This window comes from Larimichthys crocea, chromosome VII, assembly GCF_000972845.2.
Source record: "Larimichthys crocea isolate SSNF chromosome VII, L_crocea_2.0, whole genome shotgun sequence".
NCBI lineage: Eukaryota > Metazoa > Chordata > Actinopteri > Sciaenidae > Larimichthys > Larimichthys crocea.
The window spans coordinates 18,968,602-18,996,069 of NC_040017.1; the positions used below are offsets into that span (position 1 = coordinate 18,968,602).

The 27,468-nt window shown below is 46.0% G+C and overlaps 4 protein-coding genes across 7 annotated transcripts; 3 read left to right on the forward strand and 1 right to left on the reverse strand.

Moving 5' to 3' along the window:
- The first annotated feature begins 103 nt into the window (after positions 1 to 103).
- LOC104934181 (coagulation factor X) lies at positions 104 to 7,338 on the forward strand. Its single transcript, XM_010749783.3, has 11 exons — positions 104 to 452; positions 2,390 to 2,482; positions 2,610 to 2,782; positions 3,329 to 3,353; positions 3,469 to 3,582; positions 3,956 to 4,090; positions 5,505 to 5,758; positions 5,860 to 5,974; positions 6,083 to 6,279; positions 6,349 to 6,474; positions 6,548 to 7,338. Exons 2-11 carry the CDS (start codon positions 2,410 to 2,412, stop codon positions 6,788 to 6,790), a joined length of 1,455 nt encoding a protein of 484 aa, XP_010748085.2. The 5' UTR covers positions 104 to 452; positions 2,390 to 2,409; the 3' UTR covers positions 6,791 to 7,338.
- Positions 7,339 to 7,479: 141 nt separating this feature from the next.
- On the reverse strand, positions 7,480 to 13,823 carry masp1 (MBL associated serine protease 1). Of its 4 annotated transcripts, none has more exons than XM_027280128.1 (13): positions 13,375 to 13,823; positions 12,963 to 13,124; positions 12,345 to 12,525; positions 12,079 to 12,210; positions 10,770 to 10,966; positions 10,551 to 10,698; positions 10,345 to 10,463; positions 10,192 to 10,270; positions 9,286 to 9,420; positions 8,952 to 9,026; positions 8,595 to 8,842; positions 8,252 to 8,440; positions 7,480 to 8,134 (listed from the first exon to the last, which is right to left on the reverse strand). In XM_027280128.1, the coding sequence occupies exons 2-13, from the start codon at positions 13,119 to 13,121 to the stop codon at positions 7,679 to 7,681; spliced, it is 2,118 nt and encodes a 705-aa protein (XP_027135929.1). In that variant the 5' UTR covers positions 13,122 to 13,124; positions 13,375 to 13,823; the 3' UTR covers positions 7,480 to 7,678. The 4 variants fall into 4 exon arrangements, with proteins under 4 accessions (XP_027135929.1, XP_027135928.1, XP_027135930.1 ...); XM_027280127.1 differs by having other exon boundaries at positions 12,963 to 13,185; positions 13,375 to 13,822; XM_027280129.1 differs by having other exon boundaries at positions 7,970 to 8,160; positions 12,963 to 13,185; positions 13,375 to 13,817.
- A 542-nt stretch (positions 13,824 to 14,365) lies between these two features.
- Positions 14,366 to 18,524, forward strand: clrn1 (clarin 1). The gene is made up of 3 exons (XM_010749779.3): positions 14,366 to 15,425; positions 17,474 to 17,653; positions 17,760 to 18,524. The coding sequence occupies exons 1-3, from the start codon at positions 15,173 to 15,175 to the stop codon at positions 18,023 to 18,025; spliced, it is 699 nt and encodes a 232-aa protein (XP_010748081.1). The 5' UTR covers positions 14,366 to 15,172; the 3' UTR covers positions 18,026 to 18,524.
- Positions 18,525 to 22,141: 3,617 nt separating this feature from the next.
- Positions 22,142 to 27,088, forward strand: mindy4b (MINDY family member 4B). The gene is made up of 8 exons (XM_027280753.1): positions 22,142 to 22,263; positions 23,013 to 23,178; positions 25,050 to 25,115; positions 25,198 to 25,268; positions 25,492 to 25,564; positions 25,766 to 25,942; positions 26,388 to 26,568; positions 26,644 to 27,088. Exons 1-8 carry the CDS (start codon positions 22,187 to 22,189, stop codon positions 26,784 to 26,786), a joined length of 954 nt encoding a protein of 317 aa, XP_027136554.1. The 5' UTR covers positions 22,142 to 22,186; the 3' UTR covers positions 26,787 to 27,088.
- Positions 27,089 to 27,468: the final 380 nt, after the last annotated feature.

Below are 27,468 nucleotides of genomic sequence, written 5' to 3' on the forward strand. Positions count from 1 at the left end.
TTTTCTAATGTTAGCACTAACTAAACACTGAGTGTGTATGTTATTTAGCTTTCAGCTAACGGGAGCCATGATGCTGACAGCAGCATGAAGACAAACCTGTTGATTTTATCTGACAGTAAATGATGTGATGTACAAAGGTGGAGCCTAGTGCTAACTGTAACTGAAGCTAAGCTAAAGGTTAGCCTGACCTGGTTAGACCTGAATATTAAACTCAGCTGACGTCAGGTGTTTGGACATATTTGCCCACAAATTTGTCTTACAGGATGATCAGGCTGCTGTGACCTTTGACCTCTCCACAGTCTCATCACTTCCTGTAGAGTCAATATTTGAATTGTGGTTAACGATCAATCAATCAGCTGAATCTCCGTCCTCCATTTTATGTTAGACCGACACTGAGCGTCTGCTTTCACAGGAGACAACAACAGACGACAACAGACATCAGGAGTTAACAGGTAGGCCCGTCCACAGACAGCAGAACTGGTTCTGATTCTTCAGCTCAGAGTTCCTCAACATATAGTCCATAGAAAGAAACGAGTGGATGTTTGTAAAGTCGAAGCTGGATGACAAAATTTCAGATTTTTATCTTTCTAATACTAAAAAATAGAAAAAGTAAATTAACTGACGTGTGAGCACATATAGATGTATAGACGTAACTTGTGAACACGTATTAACGTAACATATAGATCTATAGATGTAATATGTAAAGACATGTAACGTGTTGAGATATATAACTTCAAACAAGCCAGAGTTACGCCATTACTGAAAAAGACTACGCTTAACCCCGCCTTGGTTGAAAATTATCGGCCGGTGTCACTGCTTCTCTTCCTCTCGAAAACAATTGAGAGGGCAGCCTCTAAACAAGTCACTGACTTCCTCACCCATCACCACCTACTTGACCCAAAACAATCGGGTTTCAGAAGTGGCCACTCCACCGAAACAGCCTTACTATCTGTCTCAGAAGCCTTAAAAACAGCCAGAGCACGAGGGCAATCATCGGTACTCATCCTTCTCGACTTATCGGCTGCCTTCGATACAGTCAATCACGACATACTCCTAACCACACTCGCTAACATGGGCATTACAGGCTCTGCCCACTCCTGACTCGAGTCCTACCTCGCTGGACGCTCCTTTAATGTGTCTTGGCAAGGTCGTCTGTCATCGACTCATACCCTCTCCACGGGGGTGCCGCAGGGGTCGGTGCTGGGTCCCCTTCTGTTTGCCATCTACACCACCTCGCTGTCCCATGTTATCCGCTCACACGGCTTCTCCTACCACTGCTATGCCGATGACACACAGCTATACCTGTCGTTCCAGCCGGACGACACCACGGTCTCCGCACGCATCTCCGCCTGTCTCTCTGATCTGTCAACTTGGATGAAAGACCACCATCTCCAGCTTAATCTGTCAAAAACCGAACTCCTGGTCATCCCTGCCCATGAGTCAATCTGCCATGACTTCAACCTGAAAATTGGTACTGTCACTATTACCCCTAACCATGCTGCTAAAAACCTGGGCGTGGTACTAGATGATCGTCTTTCTCTCTCTGAACACATTTCCTCCGTAGCGAGGTCATGTCGCTATGCATTGTACAATATTAGAAAAATCAGACCGTACCTGACCCAATATGCCGCTCAGCTCCTGATTCAGGCTACAGTCAGCTCCCGCCTCGATTACTGCAACTCGCTCTTGGCTGGCCTACCTGCTTGCGCGATCAAACCTTTGCAAATGGTCCAGAATGCCGCAGCGCGACTGGTTTTCAATCAACCTAAAAGGTCACATGTCACCCCACTCTTCAGCGACCTGCACTGGCTGCCTGTAGCTGCCAGAATTAAACACAAAGCTCTGACGCTAGCCTACAAAACCATCTCAGGATCTGCCCCTGCCTATCTCAGCGCCTTACTAAAGGCTCACGTCCCGACCAGGGCGCTACGCTCCGCTCATACAAACCGTCTAGTTGTACCCTCGCCTCTCGCAAAGCGAGGTCACTCTAAACTCTTCTCTGTGGTCGTCCCCAAATGGTGGAATGACCTACCAACGGCTACTAGAACAGCAACATCCCTTTCTACCTTTAAAAAACTTGTAAAAACCTTTCTGTTTCGAGAATGCTTCCCTGCCTAACAAAACTAACAAAACTAACAACTACTCTGTGTCCTTTACACCTTTCTCAGCTTATGTCCTCCTCTGTAAGTCGCTTTGGATAAAAGCGTCTGCTAAATGCAATGTAATGTAATGTAATGTAATGTAATAACATGTCGAGAACATGATGAGGTTTACAACATGACAAAATACATGGAGATACATAACATGATAAGCTACGTAACATGAGCCATGTGAAGTGACAAGATATGATTGAACATAGAGATCTGACATGTTTGTGTGACATGCACAGACAGATACAGGCAGGCAGACATGTTGCCATCTACACGTCTGATCACAGCCCTCTGCGCTCTGCTCACCTGCTCTGCACTGATCCAATGTACAGGTGAGGCTGACCGATGAATCAACATGATGTATCCATACTGACATTAATCAAACATAATATATCAATGAATGACTTATTGATTGATTTCTGTTATTGTTCTGTTTCCGTTATTTTGTCCACCCCTCAGTGTTTCTGGATCAGTCATCAGCCGGTCAGATCCTCCGCTCATCCACCAGGAGGCGTCGAGCCAACTCCAACCTCCTGGAGGAGATGTTACCTGGAAACCTGGAGAGGGAGTGTTACGAGGAGAGCTGCTCACAGGAGGAGGCTGCAGAGATCTTCCAGACCCAAGAGAAGACAGTAAGGAGGACCACTGTGGTCCAAATTGAGGGTCTGGGCCCCAATAGGGATCACTAGAAACACTGTCACATGTACTCTGGAATCTGGACCAACAATGACAGAAAGTCATGTAATCTGATTTCCACAGTTTACGATAGACAGATAGCTTTAGCCTAACCACTTGCTAAAGTGGCTAACCGCTAGTTAACTAAATCTGCTGTTAGCATGCTAACAGAACCGGGCTCAGCAGCTCGACTGGACCGGGTTGGAGCACAGCCCCTGAGACCAACAGGGAATAACGTTACACTACCGAGGTGACTTACAGACTTTATGATGGAAAATTGTTGTTGTTGTTGTTGTTGAAAGGCTTGTTGTTGTTGTTGGCTTGTTTGGACACCACTGGTTTCAGAGGTTCTGTTCTGTCCGGACGTGTTTACTGGAAGGTAGGCGCTGTTGCTAGCTCATAGCGCTGCAGACTCGCCATTGGCTACTAATCAATATGTGTGACTTCCTTTTTAGTGGTGTGTTTTCTTTGAAGTGTTTCTTCACATTTTTCTGTTTTCACAGATGGAGTTTTGGTACAGATACATCAGTGAGTATTTCATCATCCAATGATCAGAACCAGACCTGCTCTGTGAAGGTTCTGGTCCAGATATAGCCTTGTTTGGATTCACCTGAGCTGATCAAGTGTCTCCTGTGTGTCATAGATCTGAACCCTTGTCGGACCAACCCCTGTCTGAATGGAGGGATGTGCACTCTGGACCGGGGAGACTTCATGTGTCTGTGTCCTCCACAGTACCATGGCAAGACCTGCGAGTCAGGTAACCAGCCCCTGCGAGTCAGGTCATCAACACCTGAGACTCAGGTAACCAACACCTGAGACTCAGGTAACCAACACCTGAGACTCAGATCACCAACACCTGAGACTCAGGTAACCAACACCTGAGACTCAGGTAATCAAGACCACCTGAGACTCAGGTCATCAACACCTGAGACTCAGATCACCAACACCTGAGACTCAGGTAACCAACACCTGTGAGTCAGGTAAACGACACCTGAGGCTCAGGTCACCGACACCTAGGACTTAGGTAACCAATACCTTAGACCAGGTCACCAACACCCGAGACTGACTAACTGTGTACTAACTGTGTATTTGCATAGTGAGTATGTACTAATTATGTGTACTTTGTGTAGTGGTGTTGGAGTGTCGCTATAGAAATGGAGGCTGTATTCAGTACTGCAGAGACCTGCTGGGCGGAGCTGGAGTCCAGTGTGGCTGCGCAGATGGGTTCAGACTGGAGGCAGACGGACAGAGCTGCTCCAGGACCGGTAATACAATACTACAATACTATGATAATATAGTACCACAATACTACAATGCTACTAATACTACAGATACTACAGTACTCCTGATATTATAACTATAAGGATGAAGAGCAGGTAATCGGTCATCGGTTCCATTCCTTGGTCCAGTTGAAGTGTCCTTGAGCTTGAGTTACTGAACCCCAAAGAAGCTCCTGAAGTCCATTCACTATTTACAGCTGCTGATACTACAGCTCGACCCACCACCAAACAATCACCATCTTACTGTGGTGTGGTTTTACCTGAGAGGGGTCACCAAGGTAGTCAGAAAGCTCTTTGGCAGCAAAGTGCCAGGTGTGGATGAGGTTTGCCCTGAGAAGGCTTTGGACATTGGGCTGTCTTGGCTGACACACCTTTTCAGTGTCACATGGAAGACAGTAACACTACCTGTGGAGTGGCAGACCGGGTGGTGGTTCACCTTTTCAAAAAGGGATACTGGAGGATGTGATCCAATTATCGGGGTATCACATTGCTCAGCCTCCTCAGGAAAAATATTTCCAAGGTACCTGAAAAGGATGCAGACTGATTGTCGAATCCCAGATTTAGGAGTAAGAGTGTGGATTCTGTCCTGCCGGTGGAACAATGGACCAGCTCCTGTGGAGCTGCTGGAGGGTCATGGACATTCAACCAACCAGTCTACATGTGGCCTATGACCAGGTTTCCTTGGGGATCCTGTGAAGGGCACTGGGGGAGTATGGGATACTGTGTCCATTGTTACAAGCCATCCAGTCCTCGTCTAACCAAAGTACGAACTGTGTCCGTATACTTGGTACAAAGTCAAACACGTCCTCAGTTTCTGACGAGGTTGAACCTTGTCTCAGATCCCATTGATGACTTTCATGGTCCAGATCTGAAGGTGCAGCCATGGTAAGGAGTGCCTCTTGTTGGCACTGAGGTCTGAGGTCGGATGCTCCCTCTGGGTATCGGACTGGCGGATTTGTGCAGTGTCAGCAGTAGTGCAGACATTGTACCGTTGTGGTTCAGAGAGAGCTGAGGCTGAAAGAAAAGCTCTCAATCTTCAGGTCTATCTCAGTTCCGGTCCGCATCTTTGGATCCTCCTAGGTGCCCTCCATTGGCAGTGTTCCTGTGGATTAAACTGGTAGGAGACCCCTGAGAGCGTTTCTCTCCAGAGTATCAACCAATGAGAGGTTCCCTTCAGGTGATGGAGGATCAGCGGAGTCTGTGTAGGGAGAAGGTCAATAGTTGCAGTTTGGGTTTAGGACAGGACACAAATAGGGTCCTCCTGGTCCAGATCTGGACCTCCTGACCAAACTGTGGTCATTTAACCACGTGAACCATATGCACCTTAGACAGGAAGTCAGTCAGATGATTACTGGAGGTCTGGACTGTCCTCAGAATATCTCCTCTTCTTCCCGACCAGTGTCATTCCCCTGCGGTCAGCAGAGCCTTCACATGTTGTCCAGAGGTCGATCTCTGTTGAGCGACCTCACCATGGAGTTGGACGACAACAGCACGGACAGCTGGCTGCCGATACTGAACTCAACAGAGATGCAGGACGAGTGGACGACAGTGAATGCAACATCTGAACCGAGAGGAGCCAATGAGACAGAGCTGATGGTGCTCACTCGTATCGTGGGCGGAGTCCTGGTGAGACGAGGAGGGAGTCCGTGGCAGGTGAGAAGACATCTTGAATTCAAAGAAACTATTTATACATATATATAAACTGATTTAATGATGGTAAAAGTCCCAAACACACAAACTGTTGTCGTGTTCAGGTTCTGCTGCGCAGGTCTGATGGTTACGGTTTCTGTGGAGGGACTCTGGTCTCTGATCGGTGGGTGGTCACTGCTGCTCACTGCGTTGAAGAGACTACAGATCATGTGACTATAGGTGACTATACACTGTGTGTGTGTGTTTACCTGAACTGTGGTTGAGGGGGAGTAGTCTCCTCAGGTGCAGATCAGGTGTTAAACAGGTGGGTCATGTCTCGGTGTGCAGGTGACCTGGATAAGAAGCGTCCTGACCCAGGTGAGCAGCAGATTAAGGTGCAGAAGGTCTTCATTCATCCTCACTTTCACTCCTACACCTTTGACAGCGATGTCGCTCTGCTGTACCTCGCCCAGCCCATCATTAGGGGGCCCACAGCCATACCTGCCTGCCTCCCCGACCGCCACCTGTCCAAATACCTGCTGCAGGTAACTGTCTCTCTGACTTAGGTGTTTTCAGTTTGAGATAAGGTCTTAGCTCTGCCTCTTTGTGTTCAGGAGGGTAACAGGGGCATGGTGACAGGCTGGGGGCTCATGCACTACCTGGGGAAATCCTCCCGGTTCCTCAGGAAGGTGACGCTGCCAGTAGTCAGCTACAAAGACTGCATTGCATCCACTGAACAGGTGAACTGATCCACCTGAGAACATTTTCCCTCTTTTATTGATCTTGTTCTGACCTGGCATGTCCGTCCTGCAGGTGATCACGGACAACATGTTCTGCGCAGGTTACCTGGATGTCAGTATGGATGCCTGCAGTGGGGACAGCGGCGGACCCTTTGTGGTGAACTACAGAGGGACCTGGTTTCTGACCGGTGTGGTCAGCTGGGGCGAGAAGTGCGCCGCGAGGGGAAAGTACGGCGTTTACAGCCGACTGGGGAACTTCCTGACCTGGATCAGAGGCACCATGGAGAGATTGGACCTGAACAGTACCACAAACTGAGCAGACAAGGACTACAAAGACTTTAATCTTCACCATGGAGTCCATGGTGGGTCAGACACTGTGATCTCATTGGCTGTGAGCTGACCAGCTGACCAAACTCAAAACAAAACATTTCCGTTGGTGTGAAAATCTTCATTTGTAAAGAAACAGGGTGAGGTCCAGAGATGTACCCGAGTACAAGTACCCCAAATCTGTACTTGAGCAAAAGTACTTGATTTCAGACAGTTACATTCTTAATGAAACGTTGTTGTTGTGATCATACATGTCACACGTGGTGACTCAAGAGATTTAAGGAAATTTGACTTCTTTGCAAAAAGTTTATTTGATAAAATTCATAAAATATAAAAACAGATCAAACTTCGGAAAAATCAAATAATTCAGTAAAAATAAAAAAAATGTTTGTTAACGAGGCTTCAGTGTTTGGACACGTCTCTTCTTCTGTTGTTAAAGTGACGTACAGTAAACAGACGGCGCTTCCCTCAGGCTGAACACGACACTACAGACACAGTACTGACACACTACAGACACACCACAGTTCAGCCACTACAGACACAGTACTGACACACTACAGACACAGTACAGCAAGTACAGACACAGTACTGACACAGTACTGACACAGTACAGCCAGTACACACACAGTACAGACACAGATGGAGTGTAGCAAAGCATTCTGGGATTGATCTTTGGTGTATAAAGTTTCAAGACTTTAAAGCCTCATCAGTTAAACCTCTGTATCCACAAGTACACAGTGCGTAGTACAATTGTTGAACCATTAAAACTATATTTATAATATTTGGAGTATAAAGTAAGTATTTGTCTTAAAGTACAGTACTGGAGTAAATGTACGTAGTTACATCACTTCCTGCCAGCTGATCAGAGGTCATGTGATCACCACCAGGGGGCAGCTTGAATCTGTTCCTGGATCCAGTCCACGTATTTGGGGACTCGGGTGTAGACCCCGTACACCCTCTGACTCCCACACTCCTCCGGCCCGCCCCATGACACCAACCCAAACACCACCCACCTCTGGCTGACCCCGTCCTCCATTACAAACGCCCCCCCGCTGTCCCCGAGACACGTGTCCCGCCCGCCCTCAAAGAAACCGGCACAGAACATGTTGTCGGTGATGTTGTAGCTTATGGAGCGCGATGTGTAGCTCGCCTGACACTCGTCCTGAGAAACCACCGGCAGCTTGACGTACTGCAGGAGGTCAGAGGTCATCCCGAGGTCAGCCACGGGGTCAGAGGTCAGTGGGTCACCAGACACGGAGGAGGAGTTCAGGTTGGAGATTCCCCAACCAGCAACTACACCCAGTGAGTTAGGGAGAGGAGTGGGAGGGGCGTCCTGAAGGAGAGAGGGTTAAAGGTCACCTGAAAAGTTAGGTAGGACCTAGTTTTACAAAGTCGCAGTATAAATGTAATATTACTGTAGTATTGGTAGCTGCAGTAGTATTTGTCCCACCTTAACGTGAGGCGGGGGCAAACACACCGGATGGATGAGCTCATTAAACTCCACCCGCTCCGTCAGCTTCAGCAGGGCAATGTCGTTGTTGTAGTTGTTTGGTTGGAAGTCCGGATGGAGGAAGATCTCCTCCACTGAACGGTTCATCGCCAGACGTTTGTCAGCAGCATCGTGGAGGCCGAGGAAGACCTGCAGTAACCCTGTACTGTTATACTACATATATATATATATATATATATATTGGCACTATGTATACATATATATATATATATACTATATATGTACTATATATACTGTATCTACTGCAGTATCTGAGGTCCTGATCAAACGTGAAATCAAAGACCTTGACGTGTTCAGGGGACACGGGGACGACACTGGTGTCCCTCCTCTGGGACCTTAGGACGTGGGCGGCCGTCAGGACCCAGGAGTCGGACAGCAGGGCCCCTGAGCCGAACCAGCGGTCCTCAGGGACCCGGGACAGATCCTCTACACTGAGCAGAACCTGCCATGGGAACAGGCCGGGCTCAGCACTGCGACCACCCACGATCCTCTTCACCTGAGCGGGGAAAGAGCGGGACGGACGGCCACAGGCTGGATGGGGACACAACAAGTACTTCATATACTACTTCATGTACTACTTCAGGTACTACAGGTACTGTTAGCACATGTAAATGTACTCCATGCTGTATGACTGCGTTACCTGGCAGACAGCTTGGCAGTCTGCTTCCTGATTCTGAACTGATCCAGTCTCCACTCGGTCCACAGCTGTAAGAACCTACAACACACACCTCAGGTAAGAACCTACAACACACACCTCAGGTAAGAACCTACAACACACACCTCAGGTAAGAACCTACAACACACACCTCAGGTTTGGACTGTAAGAACCTACAGATCGAGAACCCATGACCATCAAACTAAACTCTGGTTCTGGACCAGGAAGGTAATCCCCAAAGACAGAACGTACAGCGTGTTATATGCAGAACAGTACTAACAGTACAACAATACTAACAGTACTAGCTGTGTACTCTTACTGTTGCTGGTGTTCAGCTGGAAGGCGTCCTCCCTGCAGACGTAGTGAACTGTTGATCCAAACAATGTGCTGTTGTCATGACTACCAAACACCACATCAGCCATGACGACCGCCTTCGGACTCCCACAATCCACCACTGTGACAGAGAAGAGACCAATCAGCTATCGGCGTCAAGAGAGAGGATGATGATGGACGTGAAGGTGTCAAAGATGAAAGCTAAAGTGGACTCAGCCAGACCAACATCAGGTACGAGCTTTATTTTGGAAGTTTAACAGAAAGTTGTGTGTGCGGAACCAGAACATGTTGTGTATTTATACAAATGTGTTTGGTCTGTATATTTATAGATATTAATATTTAGTCAAAACGTTAATAAACAAACTGATGATTGTGTGTTAACATAAAGGAAACGTTACATGAACGTTAAACAAACATAAAGTCGTACCTGTCCTCATGTTGAGCAGCTTCTGTTTCGTCGTCTTTATATTTTTATAATTATTTAAATTATTTTTATGACTTCACAGAAACACAACGGCAGATTGTTTTTGATTTGTTTATTAGAAAACACCGTTTGTCTGTCAGCCTATAAGAATCACCCTCTCACTCATCTCTACTGTGAGTGGTTAAGACGCTGGACAGAGCTGGCCTCCTCCTCCCAGAGTCTGTTTCTACAAAGAAAGGAAGGAAGGAAGGAAGGAAGGAAGGAAGGAAGGAAGGAAGGGAGGAAGGAAAGAAGGAAACAGATTTTATAGACTGGAACACTTTCAAAGACTCAGTGTGTCTGTTCTGAATGTTTCATTGTGAAATCAAAGAAAAGAAAGACACAGAAACATTCAGGCTGAAAGTTTCTGAAAGTTCCTCTGATTCAATGTTCAGCTGCACATGATGCGTTCAAAGACTGTTTACTTACTGTGACAGCGAGGAGGGCTGCTGCTCCACGACCCGTCAGACTGACAGTCCAGCTGGTAATGATCCAGATTCTGCCCGTCCTGAACCACAGACACACCAAACAGGGTCAACATCCAGAACCACAATACCAGTCCAGTACCGGTCCATGTCTTACCTTCAACAGTCTGTATCCGGGCTCACAGGTGACCAGGACATGGTCTTTGAAGACGTATTCTGATTGGACAGGGTTCAGCAGGGCGTGGGGCGGAGCTTCAGGTACTGCACACTGACTTCCTGTCAGGACAAAATTGTGTGTGTGTTACAGGTGTGTGTGTTACAGGTATGTATACCTGTAGCCGTGTGTCTCACAGGTGTGTGTACCTGTAGCCGTGTACGTGATCCTCCAGCCCAGGTTCTCTCCTGAGTTGTCGCTGTGGAAGAAAATGGCGGCTGTGTTGCTGTCAGTCTGAATCTCAGCTGGAGGTCGATCACCGCAGAACGGACCGAAGTCTGAGCCACCGGCTTTGATCTGACACACACACAATACAGTCAGGTTTGTGTGTGTCTGTGTGTGGACAGGTGTGTGTTTGCCATCCTTACCTTGACGTGGTCGTAGGGGCAGGTGATGTCGGGGTGGTCCTCTACATCAAACTGGGGGTCAAACTGGAGGCGGAGCCTGAAGCCTGGCTCCAGCTCAATCCGGTACAAACAGTTGGAGCTCTTCGGGTAAGGAGACGGGAAGTCCACGCTGCTGAAAACACCTGAGCGTTCCCTGAACACACCATCACTGCACTCCACTAAACACACACACACACACACACACACACACACACACACACACAGTAATTGATTACATCAGATTCATTAAATACAGTACTACAAAAACAACCAAGCAATCTGATTGGTCAATTAGACATTTTGTTCAAATCAGCATGACATCACACCTGACTCATCAATAAAAATATTATTAATAATATAAAACATATAATATGAATAAACACACCAGAGGTCACCTTCAATAACAGCTGTAATACATCTGTACAGACCGCGTCATTAATACATACATACACACACACATACACACATACATACACACATACATACACACATACATACACACATACATACACACACACATACACACACATACATACATACACACATACATACACACACACATACACACATACATACACACACATACATACATACACACACACATACACACATACATACACACACACATACACACATACATACATATTATTATGTTTCTAACATATTTTAACATGTATTAACGTGTTTTAACATGTTTCTGACATATTATGTTTCTAACGTGTTTCTAACGTGTTTCTAACGTGTTTCTGTTTATCAGAGTGAACAGTGAACAGAAACAGATCATGTCAACATTCAAACTCCTCCACACTCAAACATGTAAACATTTACAACCAATCAGCTGCTGCTATCAGTCAACCAGAGGTTACAGCCCACACACACAGACACAGACACACACACACACACAGACACAGACACACACACACACACACACACACACAAACACAAACACAGTTTTCATCATGAATATTGTGTGTGTGTGTGTGTGTGCACTGGTGGTAGCTGAAGGGAAACTCTTCCGCATGAATGCAGGAGACCTTCTGAAGGAGCCTGAGTGGTTTTTAGCTTTGGACCATAAGTCACGTTTACTGTGTGTGTGTGTGTGTGTGTGTGTGTGTGTGTGTGTTTAACACACAGCTTTAACACACAGAGAAAACAATCCCACAATGCAACATGTCTCATTTCTTGTTTTCAAGTAATCGTGTGTATTCATGTTTGTTCATGTATGAACATATTTCTGTATGTTCGCTGTCTAACACAAGAACGTTTTGTGGCGTGTTGAGCGCTCACTCACCTGTGCAGGTGTGGTTGTCAGAGTGCAGGTGGTAACCATAGCGACAGGAGCAGTAGTATCCTCCAATGAAGTTGTGACAGAAGTGATCACAGAGCAGGTCGTCATCGGTCCGCTCGCTGCACTCGTCTACATCTGGACAGAGGAAGAGTCAAGTGACCAGGTGGACTTCAGCATCAACCACATCATTACTGAAACAACATTCACAGCACCAAGAACATGTCAAGACCACCTAAACCAAGTGGGTCTGTTTCTGGTTCTGGTCTTACCCACAGTGCTGTAGTGAGCCCTGAACCCAGAGTGTCTCTCCTCGTTGGAGAAGTCGGAGCTGAACGAGACCTTCAGAGAGTTTCTGGGCGACTCGATGATCCGCTGATCCGGAACCGCCTCCGTGTCCGTGTCCTCCTGACCACAGAACAGGGCCAGAACCTGGTCCTCCTCTGCCTCCACCTGGACCAGCAGAAACATGAACACAGATTTATAGTTTATAGATGTGAACAGATTAATTAATATTAATGATTATTATAATTAATTAATAATGATGTAGTCTTTGTGTTTCGTGTGGCTCTGGTTCTGGTTCTGGTTGAGGTCTCGACGAGTCACTGAACTGAGTTTGAAGTTTATCAGTTCAGAGAGTCAACGACCTGCAGGACACACACACAGAGGGGTGCATTGTGGGAAGTCGGCTGGTCTTGTTCCAGCTGCTCGTCGAGGGCCAGTTACCACGGCGACATCATCTGAATATGAATGTGGACCCTTTGGTTCTGGACTCTGCTCCTGGACTCTTTGGTTCTAGACCCTGACCCTGGATGAAGCTCCTGGTCTCTGACTGGTCTGGTCACAGTCTGACCCCGCTCTGTGTTACCCATGATGCCGTGCTGTCTCACCTTGACGTAGTCATACTCGCACAGGTAGGATGGCTCCAGGTCGAAGTGGCTGAAGTACAGTCTGATCCTGAACCCGACAGGGACACTGAGGTTCCACTGGAGCCGGGTCTCTCTCGGGTACGGGTCTGGGAAGTTTGGAGACTGCAGGCTGCCGTACATCACCTGAGCGCCGCAGATAGGACAGGAAGTTAAGACGACGATGACGAAGACGAGGAGAGGACGACTGGAAGACAAGACGGGGAGATACCTGTTCTCAGAACACTCTGATTGATTGATTGATTGATTGACTGATTGACAGCAAGAGGCGGGACTCGAACCCCCGGCCCTGTGGTCCTGTGTTTCCTCTTTAATGATGATCAAACTTCAGTCAGTAATCAAACTCTGACACAAACTGATCGATTAATCGACTGACCTCATCCTGTGGCGGGAAGTCATCTGTCACGCAGCTCTGTGTGTGGACTCGGCGGGACTCTGCGGGACTCTGCGGGGCGCGGCGTGACGCGGCGGGGCTCTGCGGGGCGCGGCGTGACGCGGCGGGGCTCTGCGGAGTCTGCGGGGCTCACGGACCGTCTGACGGAGCGGAGAGCTGCACACTGACCCGGAGTCTTCAGCCTGACGTGTGTGAGAAGCTCTGCGTCATTACGTCAGGTCTGCGAGGGGCGGGGCGTCAGAGTAAAATACTACAAATACTCGTACGAGTATTTTTACTATTTAAACACTACAGATACTGCAGGACACAAATATACTACAGGTAATTCTCAATAATACATAAATACTGTGTGTACTCTTACTGCAGTCTGAAGTCCTGTTTTCACTGTGGCACATTACTGTAGTAGTATGGCAGTATTTGTAGTATGGCAGTACTTGTAGTATTGTTGTATTTGTAGTATGGCAGTATTTGTAGTATGGCAGTACTTGTAGTATTGCAGTATTTGTAGTATGGCAGTATTTGTAGTATGGCAGTACTTGTAGTATTGCAGTATTTGTAGTATGGCAGTATTTGTAGTATGGCAGTACTTGTAGTATGGCAGTATTTGTAGTATGGCAGTACTTGTAGTATGGCAGTACTTGTACTATTGCAGTAATTGTAGTATGGCAGTATTTGTAGTATGGCAGTACTTGTAGTATGGCAGTACTTGTACTATTGCAGTATTTGTAGTATGGCAGTATTTGTAGTATGGCAGTACTTGTAGTATGGCAGTACTTGTAGTATTGCAGTATTTGTAGTATGGCAGTATTTGTAGTATGGCAGTACTTGTACTATTGCAGTATTTGTAGTATGGCAGTACTTGTAGTATGGCAGTACTTGTAGTATGGCAGTACTTGTAGTATTGCAGTATTTGTAGTATGGCAGTATTTGTAGTATGGCAGTATTCGTACTATTGCAGTACTTGTAGTATGGCAGTACTTGTAGTATTGCAGTATTTAACTTATTTTACTTACTATTTAACAGGAAATATAGTAAGGAGAACATCTGAAGTTCTGGTTCTGACCCGGTTCTGTCAGTCAGCCTGCTGTATGTTAATGAATGAATATTTTCTGAACACTTTGATTGAACCTGATCAATAATCAATAATCCTCAAGTATTTCACTTCCTGTGACATTTGTGTGGGCGTGGCTTCGCGGTGGACACGCCCACAGCTGATTCAATAAAATTAATTAATTAAAATTATTCAGATTTGATTCTGACAAACTTACAACACGTTTATTTATTATTATGTTTATTATTATTTATTAATTATTACATTTTTACATTGCACATAAACTTTGAACTGATAGTAAAACTACCTCGTTACTTCGGTATTTTCCGGTACTTTCCGGTTCGGGTGTTTTTTTCACCCCGCCCCCTCCTTCTCCTGTAACCTGACCCCTTGTTGTCATGGTGACCTGATCACTAACGAGCCCGCTTCAGATCGTGTTCTGTGTCGGTTCGGTGAGTCTGTTAATCATCTGTGGGGGTTCTGGAGGATCCTCCTCCGGCCCCCCGCCCCCCCTCAGCAGCCGGATCTACTGCTCCTCCTGCAGTCCTGCTCCGGTCCTGCTCCGGTCCTCCTCTCGTCCGGTCCTGCTCCGGTCCTGCTCTCCTCCGGTCCTGCTCCGGTCCTGCTCTCGTCCGGTCCTGCTCCGGTCCTCCTCTGGTCCTGCTCCGGTCCTGCTCCGGTCCTCCTCTCCTCTGGTCCTGCTCCGGTCCTGCTCCGGTCCGTACCGCCATGCCGAACCGACAGAAGCAGGTCCTGTTCTCGGTGTCCGGTCTGTTCGGGTTCTCGTGCGCCCTGACCGCAGCCGTCGCCACCGGACTGCCGTTCTGGCTGAACGGAACCGTGCTGTGCCGAACCGGAGCCGAGCTGGTCAACGCCACCGGAGCCGAACTGGACCTGTTCCTGGGAGAGCTGAAGCTGGGCCTGTTCCACGGACAGAGGGTGAAGCAGTGCGGCCTCGGAGGGAGGCCGACCCGGTTCTCAGGTGAGTCCACGTCCGGTCCGGTTCAGTCAGAACCGGGGAATAATCTCACACCTGCAGACTGCTACGTCACAACACGTGCAAGTAAAAGTACTTGATTACATCTGACTGTCCTCTGAAAAACACGTATCTCCACATGTGATGAGCTTTAGGAGCATAGTACTAAGACCAGAACCAGAACCTGGACCTGTCCTGACTGGACCTGGTCTGCCCTCTGATCTGATAATTGATCTGAACCTGCTGTCTGTGAGCAGAATTGGACCAGAACCAGAACAGACAGCACGTCTGACAGCTGTCTGTTCTGGTTCTGGTCAGTCCGGTTGGGCTCGGCTCAGCTTGGCTCACAGAGTGTTCTGTGTTCAGTTAATGAGATCAGTGAAGCTTCACTAAGGACGGTTCCACATCAATGAACACACACACACACACACACACACACACACACACACACACACACACACACACACACACAGGGCTGCTTTCCTCATCGTACAGGGAGTGACACCCTCTGCCTTAGACCCTCGGTTCCAGTGAGGAAAAACTTGCCCACAAAAAACCTTAACAGGGACAAAAAGGTGGAAGAAACCTCAGGAAGAGCCACAGAGGAGGTCCCTCTCCCAGGACGGACAGACTGCAAATAGATTCAGTGTAACAGAACAAATCACACAAACATATTTGTACAATTACAATGAATCTAAAAATGACCCCAATGAATTACAATGACTGATAAAATGACAATGAAATTTACAATGAATGATATCTATAAAATGACAATGAATTACAATGAACTGATAAAATGATTACAGTAGCAGTATGGCAGCAATGATGTGACAGTAGTAATATGTGTAGTGGACGTCATGCAGGACCACAGCAGCGCCACGATCCACGAGAACCTGTGGCGACAGAGACAGAAACTCCAGGAGAAGAGAAGTTTAGTTAGTGGACATGATTAATGAGACATGAAGGTTTATGGATGGAGAGAGAGAGAGAGAGAGCAGAGAGACAGAGAGAGGACGCGTCCCCTGCAGTGTATCCTATGGCAGCATCACTAAGGGATGACCTGAGCCAGCACTAACTATAAGCTCTATCAAAAGAGGAAAGTCTTCAGTCTACTCTTAAAGGTGTGACCGTGTCTGCCTCCCGAACCCAGAAGGTAGTTTGTTCCACAGAGAGGAGCCTGATAGCTGAAAGCTCTGGCTCCCAATCTACTTTTGGAGCTATAGGAACCACAAGGAACCACAGGAACCACAGGACCCAGCGTCCTGAGAGCGCAGTGTTCTAGAGGGGTAGTAAGGTATTATGAGCTCTTTTAGATAGATGGTGCCTGCCATGAAGAGTTTGTAATAAGGAGAAGAATTTAAATTCATTCTAGATTTAACAGGAGCCATGCAAGGAAGCCAGAATGGGAGAGATGTGATCTCTCGATCTTGGTTCCTGTCAGAACACGTGCAGAGCGCATTCTGAATTAACTGCAAGTCCTCAAGAGACTTATTGGAGCACCCTGATAACAAAGAGTTACAATAGTCCAGCCTAGAATAGTAAACAAATGCGTGGACTAGTTTTTCTGCATCCGCCTGAGACACGATTGCGTCTGATTTAGCGTGTTACGTTCGTAATGAAGAATGCAGTCCTCGAAATTTGTTTTATGTGCGTTAAAGGACAAAATCCTGATCAAAGACAACTCCAAGATTCTTTACAGTGAGCTGGAGGAGCGGGTGATCCCATCTAAAGAACTAAGTCTAGAGACAAGCGAGTTTCTGAGGTGTTTGGGTCCAATTACAAGAACTTCAGTTTGTCTGAATTTAACATCAGAAAATTGTAGGTCATCCAACTTTTTATATCCTTAAGGCATGCTTGGAGTTTAGTTAACTGATTGGTTTCATCAGGCTTGATCGATAAATATAATTGGGTGTCGTCAGCATAACAATGAAAATATACATACACAACATATATACAACACCTACACATCATATGTTGTTACATGTTGTTAAAGTGAATTTTCAATGTATCCTGGTCCTGGTCCTGATCCTGGTTCTGGTCCTGTTCTGTTCCAGTCTTCCCAGACCTGCTGAGCGTCATCCCAGCAGGCCTCCACGTCACAGTGATCTTCTTCTGTGGTGTTGTGATTCTCTTCTCCTCCGTGGCCACCGGCTTCTTCTTCTTCAACGCCTTCGGGCGTCCCTACGAGACGCTGCAAGGACCCATGGGACTTTACCTGTGGACCGCCATCTGCTGTGAGACACCGCTGCTGCTAACACTTCTACAGCTAACAGAGCTAACCTGAAACTTGTATCAAAATGTATTAATAACGTTCAAAGTGACGTAGTTTCCCTCCCGCAGGTCTCGGCAGCTGTCTGGTTCTGGTTCTGTTTGCATCGGAGGTGAAGATTCATCGTCTGTCCGAGCGGATCGCCAACTTCAACGAGGTGCACTACGTCTACCAGACGTACAGCGAGCACTATGAGTGGTCCTTCTGGCTCTTCTTCCTCATCTTCCTCCTCCAGGGACTCAACATCCTGTTGATCCGGTTGGCCGGGATTGAGTTTCCCTTCCAGGACAGCAAAGAATTGGACCTGAGTGGGGGGGCGGCTGACCTCATGTACTGACCTGATTTGACGGGTCAGAGAGATTGAAGAACCCGCCACGGTCCAGAGTGACCCGTCTCAACATTCACCACTTCCTGTCTGAAAAACACACAAAACATCAACAGAACTGTGAACAGAACCATCAACAGAACCATCAAGTTCTGACGTTAGAGACAACACGGAGGGGACTCTGCAACAATGAGGTCGTTTTTTGCCTGGGTTCAGGTTCTGGTACCGCGGGGCTAACCCCACCAGACCACGTTCAGGCCTTTGGACCTCCCTCTCGCTTCTCTCCAGAACCTCCTGCATCTTCATAGTCTCTGGAGTCAGAGTTCTGGTTGGAACTGTCGTAATGCTGAGTCCAGCCTGTGCTAATGATTCTTTAAGTTTGAAGCTAACGAGTTTTAATTAATTAAACTGATTAAAGTCGATCAGATGTTACAGCCTCATTAGTTTGTTTCTAACGCTTTATAAACATTTGTTGAACATTAAAAGGTATTTTCAAACAGATCTGAGGTCAGTGTGTGTCACTGTGTGTGTGTTTTTGTCCATGTTTGATCAGAACATGTTCTGGATGGGTTGAAGGTCAACTGGTGAGTGATGGACCGGCGAGTGTTTGGGCCGGTTCATCGCGATGGACAGACAAGTGTTTGGACCGGGCCTGATGAGGTCTATCTTCGTGTCGTCCCCCGTGGTGACACTGAGCGTCTCCTCATCAGGACCTGATGACAGAACATACTGAACCAAACAATCGGATCTGAAGAGGACCCGGATCGTCCTGTGAAGAACCCGAGGTCCAGCAGGGGGTCGGTGTCGTGTTGTTTATGTCGTGTGTTTAATGCTGGTGTCGAGTTCAATAGAATGAGCAAATTAAAGGCCAGCTGACACTCACCTGGACTCAGGTGGACTCACCTAGACTCAGGTGGACCGCCTTTAAGAGGTCTGAAAGGGCTCACACAAATCTGTGTGTGTGTATGTGTGTTACTGTGTGTGTGTGTGTGTGTGTGTGTGTGTCCTGTTGTTGAAGCCTGTTGATCGTCGGCAGGTAAGATCTCTGTTCTGTTCTCATGTTATGTTAACGTCTTAATGTTGTTTCAACGTTGGTTTAACGTTTTAATGTTGTTAATGTGTGTGTGTTAATGTGTGTGTGTTAATGTGTGTGTGTGTTAATGTGTGTGTGTGTTAATGTGTGTGTTAATGTGTGTGTGTTAATGTGTATGTGTGTTAATGTGTGTGTTAATCTGTATGTGTTAATGTGTGTGTGTTAATGTGTGTGTTAATCTGTATGTGTTAATGTGTGTGTGTGTTAATGTGTATGTGTGTTAATGTGTGTGTTAATGTGTGTGTGTGTTAATGTGTGTGTTAATGTGTGTGTTAATGTGTGTGTGTGTTAATCTGCATGTGTGTTAATGTGTGTGTGTGTTAATCTGCATGTGTGTTAATGTGTGTGTGTTAATGTGTGTGTGTGTGTGTTAATCTGTATGTGTTGATGTGTGTGTTAATGTGTGTGTGTGTGTTAATATGTGTGTGTTAATGTGTGTGTGTTAATGTGTGTGTGTTAATGTCTGTATGTTAATATGTGTGTGTGTTAATCTGTGTGTGTTAATGTGTGTGTGTTAATATGTGTGTGTTAATATGTGTGTGTGTTAATGTGTGTGTGTTAATATGTGTGTGTGTTAATCTGTGTGTGTTAATCTGTGTGTGTTAATATGTGTGTGTTAATGTGTGTGTGTTAATATGTGTGTGTGTTAATCTGTGTGTGTTAATCTGTGTGTTAATGTGTGTGTGTTAATGTGTGTGTTAATATGTGTGTGTTAATGTGTGTGTTAATGTGTGTGTGTTAATATGTGTGTGTGTTAATCTGTGTGTGTTAATCTGTGTGTTTTTTCTATATATTTTTTTTATTAAAGAATCAGTTTTGTTTTATAATTGAAACATTACAGTAGTTTACTATAATTCAACATTCTAATATAAATCTAATTAAAATGTCGTAAATACTGCACACACAGACAGACTGTGTGTGTGTGTGTGTGTGTGTATGTGTGTGTGTGTATTCGTGTGTGTGTTCAGGTGTTGAGATGGAGGCGGAGCTTCAGCAGATCCTGGTCCAGGTGTCTGACCTGCAGCAGAGGAGGCAAGTTCAAACATTTACAGACATCTGAGTGACTGATTGATCGAACGGACACTCAGCTGGTTGATTGGTCAGTCAGTTGGTCGGTCAGTCAGCTGGTTGACTGGTCAGTCAGCTGGTTGATTGGTCAGTCAGTTGGTCGGTCAGTCACTCAGCTGGTTGATTGGTCAGTCAGCTGGTCGGTCAGTCACTCAGCTGGTTGATTGGTCAGTCAGCTGGTTGATTGGTCAGTCAGTTGGTTGATTGGTCAGTCAGTTGGTCGGTCAGTCACTCAGCTGGTTGGTTGATTGGTCAGTCAGTTGGTCGGTCGCTCAGCTGGTTGATTGGTCAGTCAGTTGGTCGGTCAGTCAGTATGATATGTTTTATAAATGTTCATTTTCTCTGCAGGCTACAATCACAACAGGAAACTGTGAGTATGTTTCCATACATTCATCTATAATCCATATATGAACCTATAATTAATAGACATAAACATGATTCATATTATTGGATCCTGATTGGCTGAACCACATCACATGGTTCTGACTCACCTGTCTGTGTTTGTGTTGGTGGGTTCATGAACGCTGATGTGCACTGTTAAAATGTGTCATGATGCTTTGACACTTTAGACCTTTAGATAAAAACCGTCCATATGATCAGCTGATCCAGAGTTTATGTTTCTATAGAAACCAGGTGATTGTAGTAAACCCACAACTTTCAACATGAGCATCTCAAACTTAGAGAGGAGAAACTATTCACTGTGAATGCACCTGCATCAATGTCAGGTAAGCTTAAGATGTAAACATCAGGTGTAAGGTGCGACAGGTGGTTTGTGGTTAGCAGACTGCCCTCTGCTGCTCCAGACGCTCCACTGCATTCAGGTCAGTTTTCAGACAGCTGCTCTGAGTGTTTGTTGTCCTGAATCTGATCCGGTAAGAGACACACTCAGTATTCTGTTTCACCTCTGAAGGTCTACCTGCTGGAGTCAGTCTGCAGCAGTTAACAATGCACCTGAACCTGATTCAGGAGCAGCTAGAACGACTGCTCTAGTACTACAAATACTACTACTATCATGGACATTATCGGTACAGGTGACAGTACTGGAAGTACACAGTTTGTAGTAATTTAGTAGTTGTTGGTGATGACAGACTGCAGGCTTAACTACATCGAGCTGCTTCAACAGGAAGTCAACAAGAATCCTGACGTGAGTGACAAGAACTTACTTCACATATTATAAAATATTATAATATTCATACCACAGTTGTTGTGATCTAATGGTTCACTGTACCATCACATGCCATCTTGGACTGTTGTCGTTGACGGTACGTTTGATTTCCGTTGGGTCCGTTCAGGTCACGCCCACGTTACTTTCAGTCATTAGAAAATCGAGTCAGTCAGCTGTTCATTATGACATTATCAGAACACTTGTTAATACAGAATGAACCACATTTATAATTAAACCTACAACACCAAGCTACATGACTACCAGTCCAGTGTTTCAGTGTTCTGTCTGTAGCCTACAGGGGCCACTAACAGAGCTTTAGACTCACTTGTTGGACAGGTGTGCTCAGGTATGCTCAGATGTTTCCTCCTCTCCTCAGAGGCTGCTGGATGTGGGGAAGGAGGAGGACCTGGAGGAGGCTCCTCCACCCTGTAGAACCCTCCCACATCTCTGCTCCATCCCCAGGAGACTGGTCATCTCGCCAGGCCTCGGAGGGATGCCGGTCACTCCAAAACTGACGGAGGTGAGACAAACGCCCCACCTGTTTGAGTGGACAGGTAACTGGTTCACCTGACACTGACCACAGACCAGCTGATACACAAACAAACTGTTCTGTTCATGTGTAGGACCTGAGGAGGATTCTGTTCGGAGGAACGTTTCACGTCTTCAACTACGAATGGAGGAAATCTTTCTTTCAGTTCAGAGAGCCGGACACTGAGCTATCCTACGGTTTGGAGGCCGACCGGGTGGGAAACAATTTGTTAACACAGGTATGATATCTGAGCCTCACCCGGTCAGGTGAACTGAAGCTGACCTGTGGTTCTTTTAGGGCGGGGCTCGGGCAGTTCAGATGGTCATCCAGGCTCGGATCATTAAATACCTGCTGTTCGTCCGACAGAGCGGCTCAGATGGACGGGTGCTGCACAGGTGAGGACGGTGTCGTTCTTTTTCTGTTTGATATGTTGAGTGTGAAGACGCTGATGTCACACGACGGAAAACAAACCTCATACGTGAGAAGACAGACAGACAGACAGACAGACAGACAGACAGACAGACAGACAGACAGACAGACAGACAGACACGCACTCTCTCCCTCTCAATCCATTTATCCGTTTTTCTCTCTCTCACACACACTCACACACACACACACACACACACACACACACACACACACACACACACACACACACAGGCTAATCTAACATATAAAGAACTTCATACAGCAGCCTACAGTGTGAAAATGGTTAAATCTGGTGGAATCCAGTAAAAATGTCAAATGACACAATGTGCGATGACAGATTAATAAATGTTTGAATGGAAGTCAACGAGACATTTTTGGTCACGATGGTGTCCAGAGGGAGCAAAATGCATCAACAGGGTTTAAAGACGAAAAGACTAAAGTTACTAAAGAGAAAAGTTCCTGTAAAAAATCATGACACAAGCTGAAACAGACAAAATGATCAAATCAAAAAAAGTTGAGAAAAATGTAGAAAAATGTCTGAAGAGGTGATGAAGGAGGTGATGAAGGGTTGACCTAAACCAGAGCTGCAAAACTAGTCTTAGTTTGTCTCCAGCCCGTCCAATCAAACCAATCAGTGATGTCACCATGTTGCCTGAACTCACATGTCCTGTTGTCCTGTCCTGTTTCCATTATTTTGTCCACCCTGTGCCTGCAGCCTGTGTGAGGTTGGACAGAGGGACCAGGAGAGGGCGCTGGCAGCAGCGTTGTCTGACAGCCTCTGGTTGGCTGGCCAGGAGGTCAGTGCTACCGTTACCTTAGTAACCGAAGAGTACTGCATCACGCCACACCTGGACTACAAACTGGACAATTTCACAGAGCGGGTACAGTACACCGTCAGAACCAAACAGAACCAAACAGAAGCAAACTGAACAAACAGAAGCAAACTGAACAATCTGAACCAAACTGAACAATCTGAACCAAACTGAACAAACAGAACCAAACTGAACAAACAGAACAAACAGAACCAAACTTAACAAACAGAACCAAACTTAACAAAGAGACCCAAACTGAACAAACAGAACCAAACTGAACAAACAGAACCAAACTGAAGCAAACTGAACAAACAGAAGCAAACTGAACAATCTGAACCAAACTGAACAATCTGAACCAAACTGAACAAACAGAACCAAACTGAACAAACTGAACCAAACTGAACAAACAGAAGCAAACTAAACAAACAGAACCAAACTGAACAAACAGAACAAACAGAACCAAACTGAACAAACAGAACAAACAGAACCAAACTGAACAAACAGAAGCAAACAGAACAAACTGAACAAACAGAACAAACAGAACCAAACTGAACAAACAGAACAAACAGAACCAAACTGAACAAACAGAACAAACAGAACCAAACTGAACAAACAGAACAAACAGAACAAACAGAACCAAACTGAACAAACAGAACAAACAGAACAAACAGAACCAAACTGAACAAACAGAACAAACTGAACAAACAGAACCAAACAGAACCAAACTGAACAAACAGAACAAACTGAACAAACAGAACCAAACAGAAGCAAACTGAACAAACTGAACAAGCAGAACCAAACTGAACAAACAGAACCAAACTGAACAAACTGAACCAAACTGAACAAACTGAACAAACTGAACCAAACTGAACAAACTGAACAAACAGAAGCAAACTGAACAAACTGAACAAACAGAACCAAACAGAACCAAACTGAACAATCTGAACAAACTGAAGCAAACTGAACAATCTGAACAAACAGAACCAAACAGAACCAAACTGAACCAAACTGAACAAACAGAACAAACAGAACCAAACAGAACAAACTGAACAAACAGAAGCAAACTGAACAAACAGAAGCAAACTGAACAATCTGAACAAACTGAACCAAACAGAACCAAACTGAACAAACTGAACAATCTGAACCAAACTGAACAAACAGAAGCAAACTGAACAAACAGAACCAAACAGAAGCAAACTGAACAATCTGAACAAACTGAAGCAAACTGAACAAACTGAACAAACAGAAGCAAACTGAACAAACAGAACCAAACTGAAGCAAACTGAACAAACAGAAGCAAACTGAAGCAAACTGAAGCAAACTGAACAAACAGAACAAACAGAACAAACAGAAGCAAACTGAACAAACTGAACAAACTGAACAAACTGAACAAACTGAACCAAACTGAACAAACAGAACAAACAGAAGCAAACTGAACAAACTGAACAAACTGAACAAACTGAACAAACTGAACAAACAGAACCAAACAGAAGCAAACTGAACAAACAGAACAAACAGAAGCAAACTGAACAAACAGAAGCAAACTGAAGCAAACTGAAGCAAACTGAACAAACAGAACAAACAGAACAAACAGAAGCAAACTGAACAAACAGAAGCAAACTGAAGCAAACTGAACAAACAGAACAAACAGAAGCAAACTGAACAAACTGAACAAACTGAACAAACAGAACAAACAGAAGCAAACTGAACAAACAGAAGCAAACTGAAGCAAACTGAACAAACAGAACAAACAGAAGCAAACTGAACAAACTGAACAAACTGAACAAACAGAACAAACAGAAGCAAACTGAACAAACAGAAGCAAACTGAAGCAAACTGAACAAACTGAAGCAAACTGAACAAACAGAACAAACTGAAGCAAACTGAACAAACAGAACAAACAGAACCAAACTGAACAGAACCATCCGACTATGTTTCAGCTGCAGCTCTTCACATTCAACAACAAAGACGACCTGAGGAAGTTCCTCCTGGATCATGTTCAGTGTGTGAGTCTGTAACGTCTTCATCAAAGTTCACATTAATTAACATAATTAACATTAATTAACATTAATCAAACATCTGTTTCAGTTCAAAGAGGAGGGCAGTCATGGAGTCATCCTGTTCTTGTACAGCCTCATCCTCTCCAGGACCGTCGACAGGTAACAAGACTCACACCTGAAGGTGCTGTTGGTGCCCCCCTAGGTTAACAAGGGTCATTACACAACTTTGAAACAAGGAATGAAATATTAAACTTCAAACTTCAAATATCTGTGTTCGCTGCTGAGTTCAGAGGTCAAAGTTCAACCAGGTTGGCGGCGGTGTGACCTGTTTTAGAGTGTCGTTGATTTTAAACCATCCATGTCCTCGTCGTCTTCTCCTCAGGCTGAAGGACGATCTGGACTCCACCACCTCACACCTGCTGTACCTGAGTCTGGGAAACTTTGTGTGTCGTCAGGTAAGACAAGGATCAGGTCCAAGCTTTAATCCACAAGAGACAGACGAGCAGGAGACGTGGACTCACATAGACTTACGTAGACTCATGTAGACTACAGCAGATGTAGACTAGACTTATGTAGACTCATGTAGACTACAGCAGATGTAGACTAGACTTATGTAGACTCACGTAGACTCACGTGGTCTTGATCGGTCTCTGCAGGCCTTGTTGAACCTGTTGCTGACGGGCCGGGCCAGTCCAAACGTCTTTAACGGGACCGTGTACGTTGGGGAGGACGGCCGTCCTCTGGAGCGCCCCCTACAGGGAGTCCTGACTCGGAGCGATGTCGGCTATCTGCACTGGAGCCGAGAGGAGATGGAGCGAGGCCGGCTGCCACAGGTACTCACTGTACTACTACTACTACTAAATACTTGCTGTTGTGTTGTAGTACATCAGAGTAGTATCGCTTCCTGAGTTGTAGTACTACCTGACAGTAGTATTCTGGTACACACAGTACTTCATCTGTGACGCTGAAGGTGGAATTACTGTCATCATCATCATCATCATGTATCATGTGATCAGGTGGATCAAGTTTTAATTAGTTCATTGATTGATTGATGATGTCAGAGAGTGTCGTCTGAACTCGTTAATGTTTATTTTACCAATCACCTTACGTCATCAATCAGACGGACAGTTCTGGACCGAACAGAACCTCTGAAACCAGACAGAGCTGACCACAGTTAGTGGTTCACCTCAGTAGTGTAACGTTATTCCCTGTTGGTCTGAGAGGCTGTGCTCCAACCCAGTCCAGTACAGCTGCTGAGTCTGGTTCTGTTGCCTGCAGGTGGGTAGCATGCTGAAGACCCCTCGCTTCCCAATCTGGCTGTGCTGCATCAACAACAGTTACTCGGTGGCGTTCAGCATGAACCACTCGCTGCTGTCCGACTGGAAGATGGAGCATCAGTTCCAGCTGAACTACTACAACGGACAGAACTCCCAGAACACCATGGCCCGGCTCACTGTAGGTGAGTCCTTCCGGGTCAGCTGAACCTGAACCCTGAACCTGTACATGTCTAATTCAGAACCTGTTCCTTGTGCAGATACTCACTCTCACCACTGGGAGGCGTCATCCTCAGACTCAGATGGAGACCCGGAGAAAAGGTTCCCTTCACTGGAGATGACCATCAGAACCAAATGGGACGGAGCCGTCATTGACTGGAATGGGACGGTACCGTTCTACTGAACACCGGACAGGAAACGGGACACTGACCCATCACAGACACACCTGAGGCACACCTACAGACACAGAACTGGACCTGCTGGTCCAGGTCACCAGAACCAAGTGGACCTGAGAAGACCTTCAGCTCTGATTCAGTCTGTGGTGGTCTGTGATGGTCTGTGGTAGTCTGTGGTAGTCTGTGGAGGTCTGTGATGGTCTGTGATAGTCTGTGGTAGTCTGTGGAGGTATGTGATGGTCTGTGATGGTCTGTGATAGTCTATGGTAGTCTGTGGAGGTCTGTGATGGTCTGTGGAGGTCTGTGATAGTCTGTGGAGGTCTGTGATGGTCTGTGGAGGTCTGTGGAGGTCTGTGGAGGTCTGTGATGGTCTGTGATAGTCTGGGGAGGTCTGTGATGGTCTGTGGTGATCTGTGATGGTCTGTGGAGGTCTGTGATGGTCTGTGGAGGTCTGTGGAGGTCTGTGATGGTCTGTGATGGTCTGTGATGGTCTGTGATAGTCTGTGGAGGTCTGTGATGGTCTGTGGTGATCTGTGATGGTCTGTGGAGGTCTGTGATGGTCTGTGGAGGTCTGTGGAGGTCTGTGATGGTCTGTGATGGTCTGTGATGGTCTGTGATAGTCTGTGGAGGTCTGTGATGGTCTGTGGAGGTCTGTGGTGGTCTGTGGTTGTCTGTGGTGGTCTGTGGTGG

Excerpts from the sequence above, each read along its gene's own strand:
- LOC104934181 (XM_010749783.3), top strand. The coding sequence starts at position 2,410 with ATGTTGCCATCTACACGTCTGATCACAGCCCTCTGCGCTCTGCTCACC. Across the intron at positions 2,783-3,328 it reads TCCAGACCCAAGAGAAGACA|ATGGAGTTTTGGTACAGATA; the intron begins GTAAGGAGGACC and ends CTGTTTTCACAG. Across the intron at positions 3,354-3,468 it reads GTTTTGGTACAGATACATCA|ATCTGAACCCTTGTCGGACC; the intron begins GTGAGTATTTCA and ends TGTGTGTCATAG.
- mindy4b (XM_027280753.1), top strand. The coding sequence starts at position 22,187 with ATGGTCATCCAGGCTCGGATCATTAAATACCTGCTGTTCGTCCGACAG. Across the intron at positions 22,264-23,012 it reads GATGGACGGGTGCTGCACAG|CCTGTGTGAGGTTGGACAGA; the intron begins GTGAGGACGGTG and ends CTGTGCCTGCAG. Across the intron at positions 25,269-25,491 it reads CTCTCCAGGACCGTCGACAG|GCTGAAGGACGATCTGGACT; the intron begins GTAACAAGACTC and ends TCTTCTCCTCAG.
- clrn1 (XM_010749779.3), top strand. The coding sequence starts at position 15,173 with ATGCCGAACCGACAGAAGCAGGTCCTGTTCTCGGTGTCCGGTCTGTTC. Across the intron at positions 15,426-17,473 it reads GAGGCCGACCCGGTTCTCAG|TCTTCCCAGACCTGCTGAGC; the intron begins GTGAGTCCACGT and ends GTTCTGTTCCAG. Across the intron at positions 17,654-17,759 it reads CCTGTGGACCGCCATCTGCT|GTCTCGGCAGCTGTCTGGTT; the intron begins GTGAGACACCGC and ends TCCCTCCCGCAG.
- masp1 (XM_027280127.1), bottom strand. The coding sequence starts at position 13,397 with ATGACTTCCCGCCACAGGATGAG. Across the intron at positions 8,441-8,594 it reads TGTCCCCTGAACACGTCAAG|GTCTTCCTCGGCCTCCACGA; the intron begins GTCTTTGATTTC and ends GGGTTACTGCAG. Across the intron at positions 8,135-8,251 it reads TGCCCCCGCCTCACGTTAAG|GACGCCCCTCCCACTCCTCT; the intron begins GTGGGACAAATA and ends TCTCTCCTTCAG.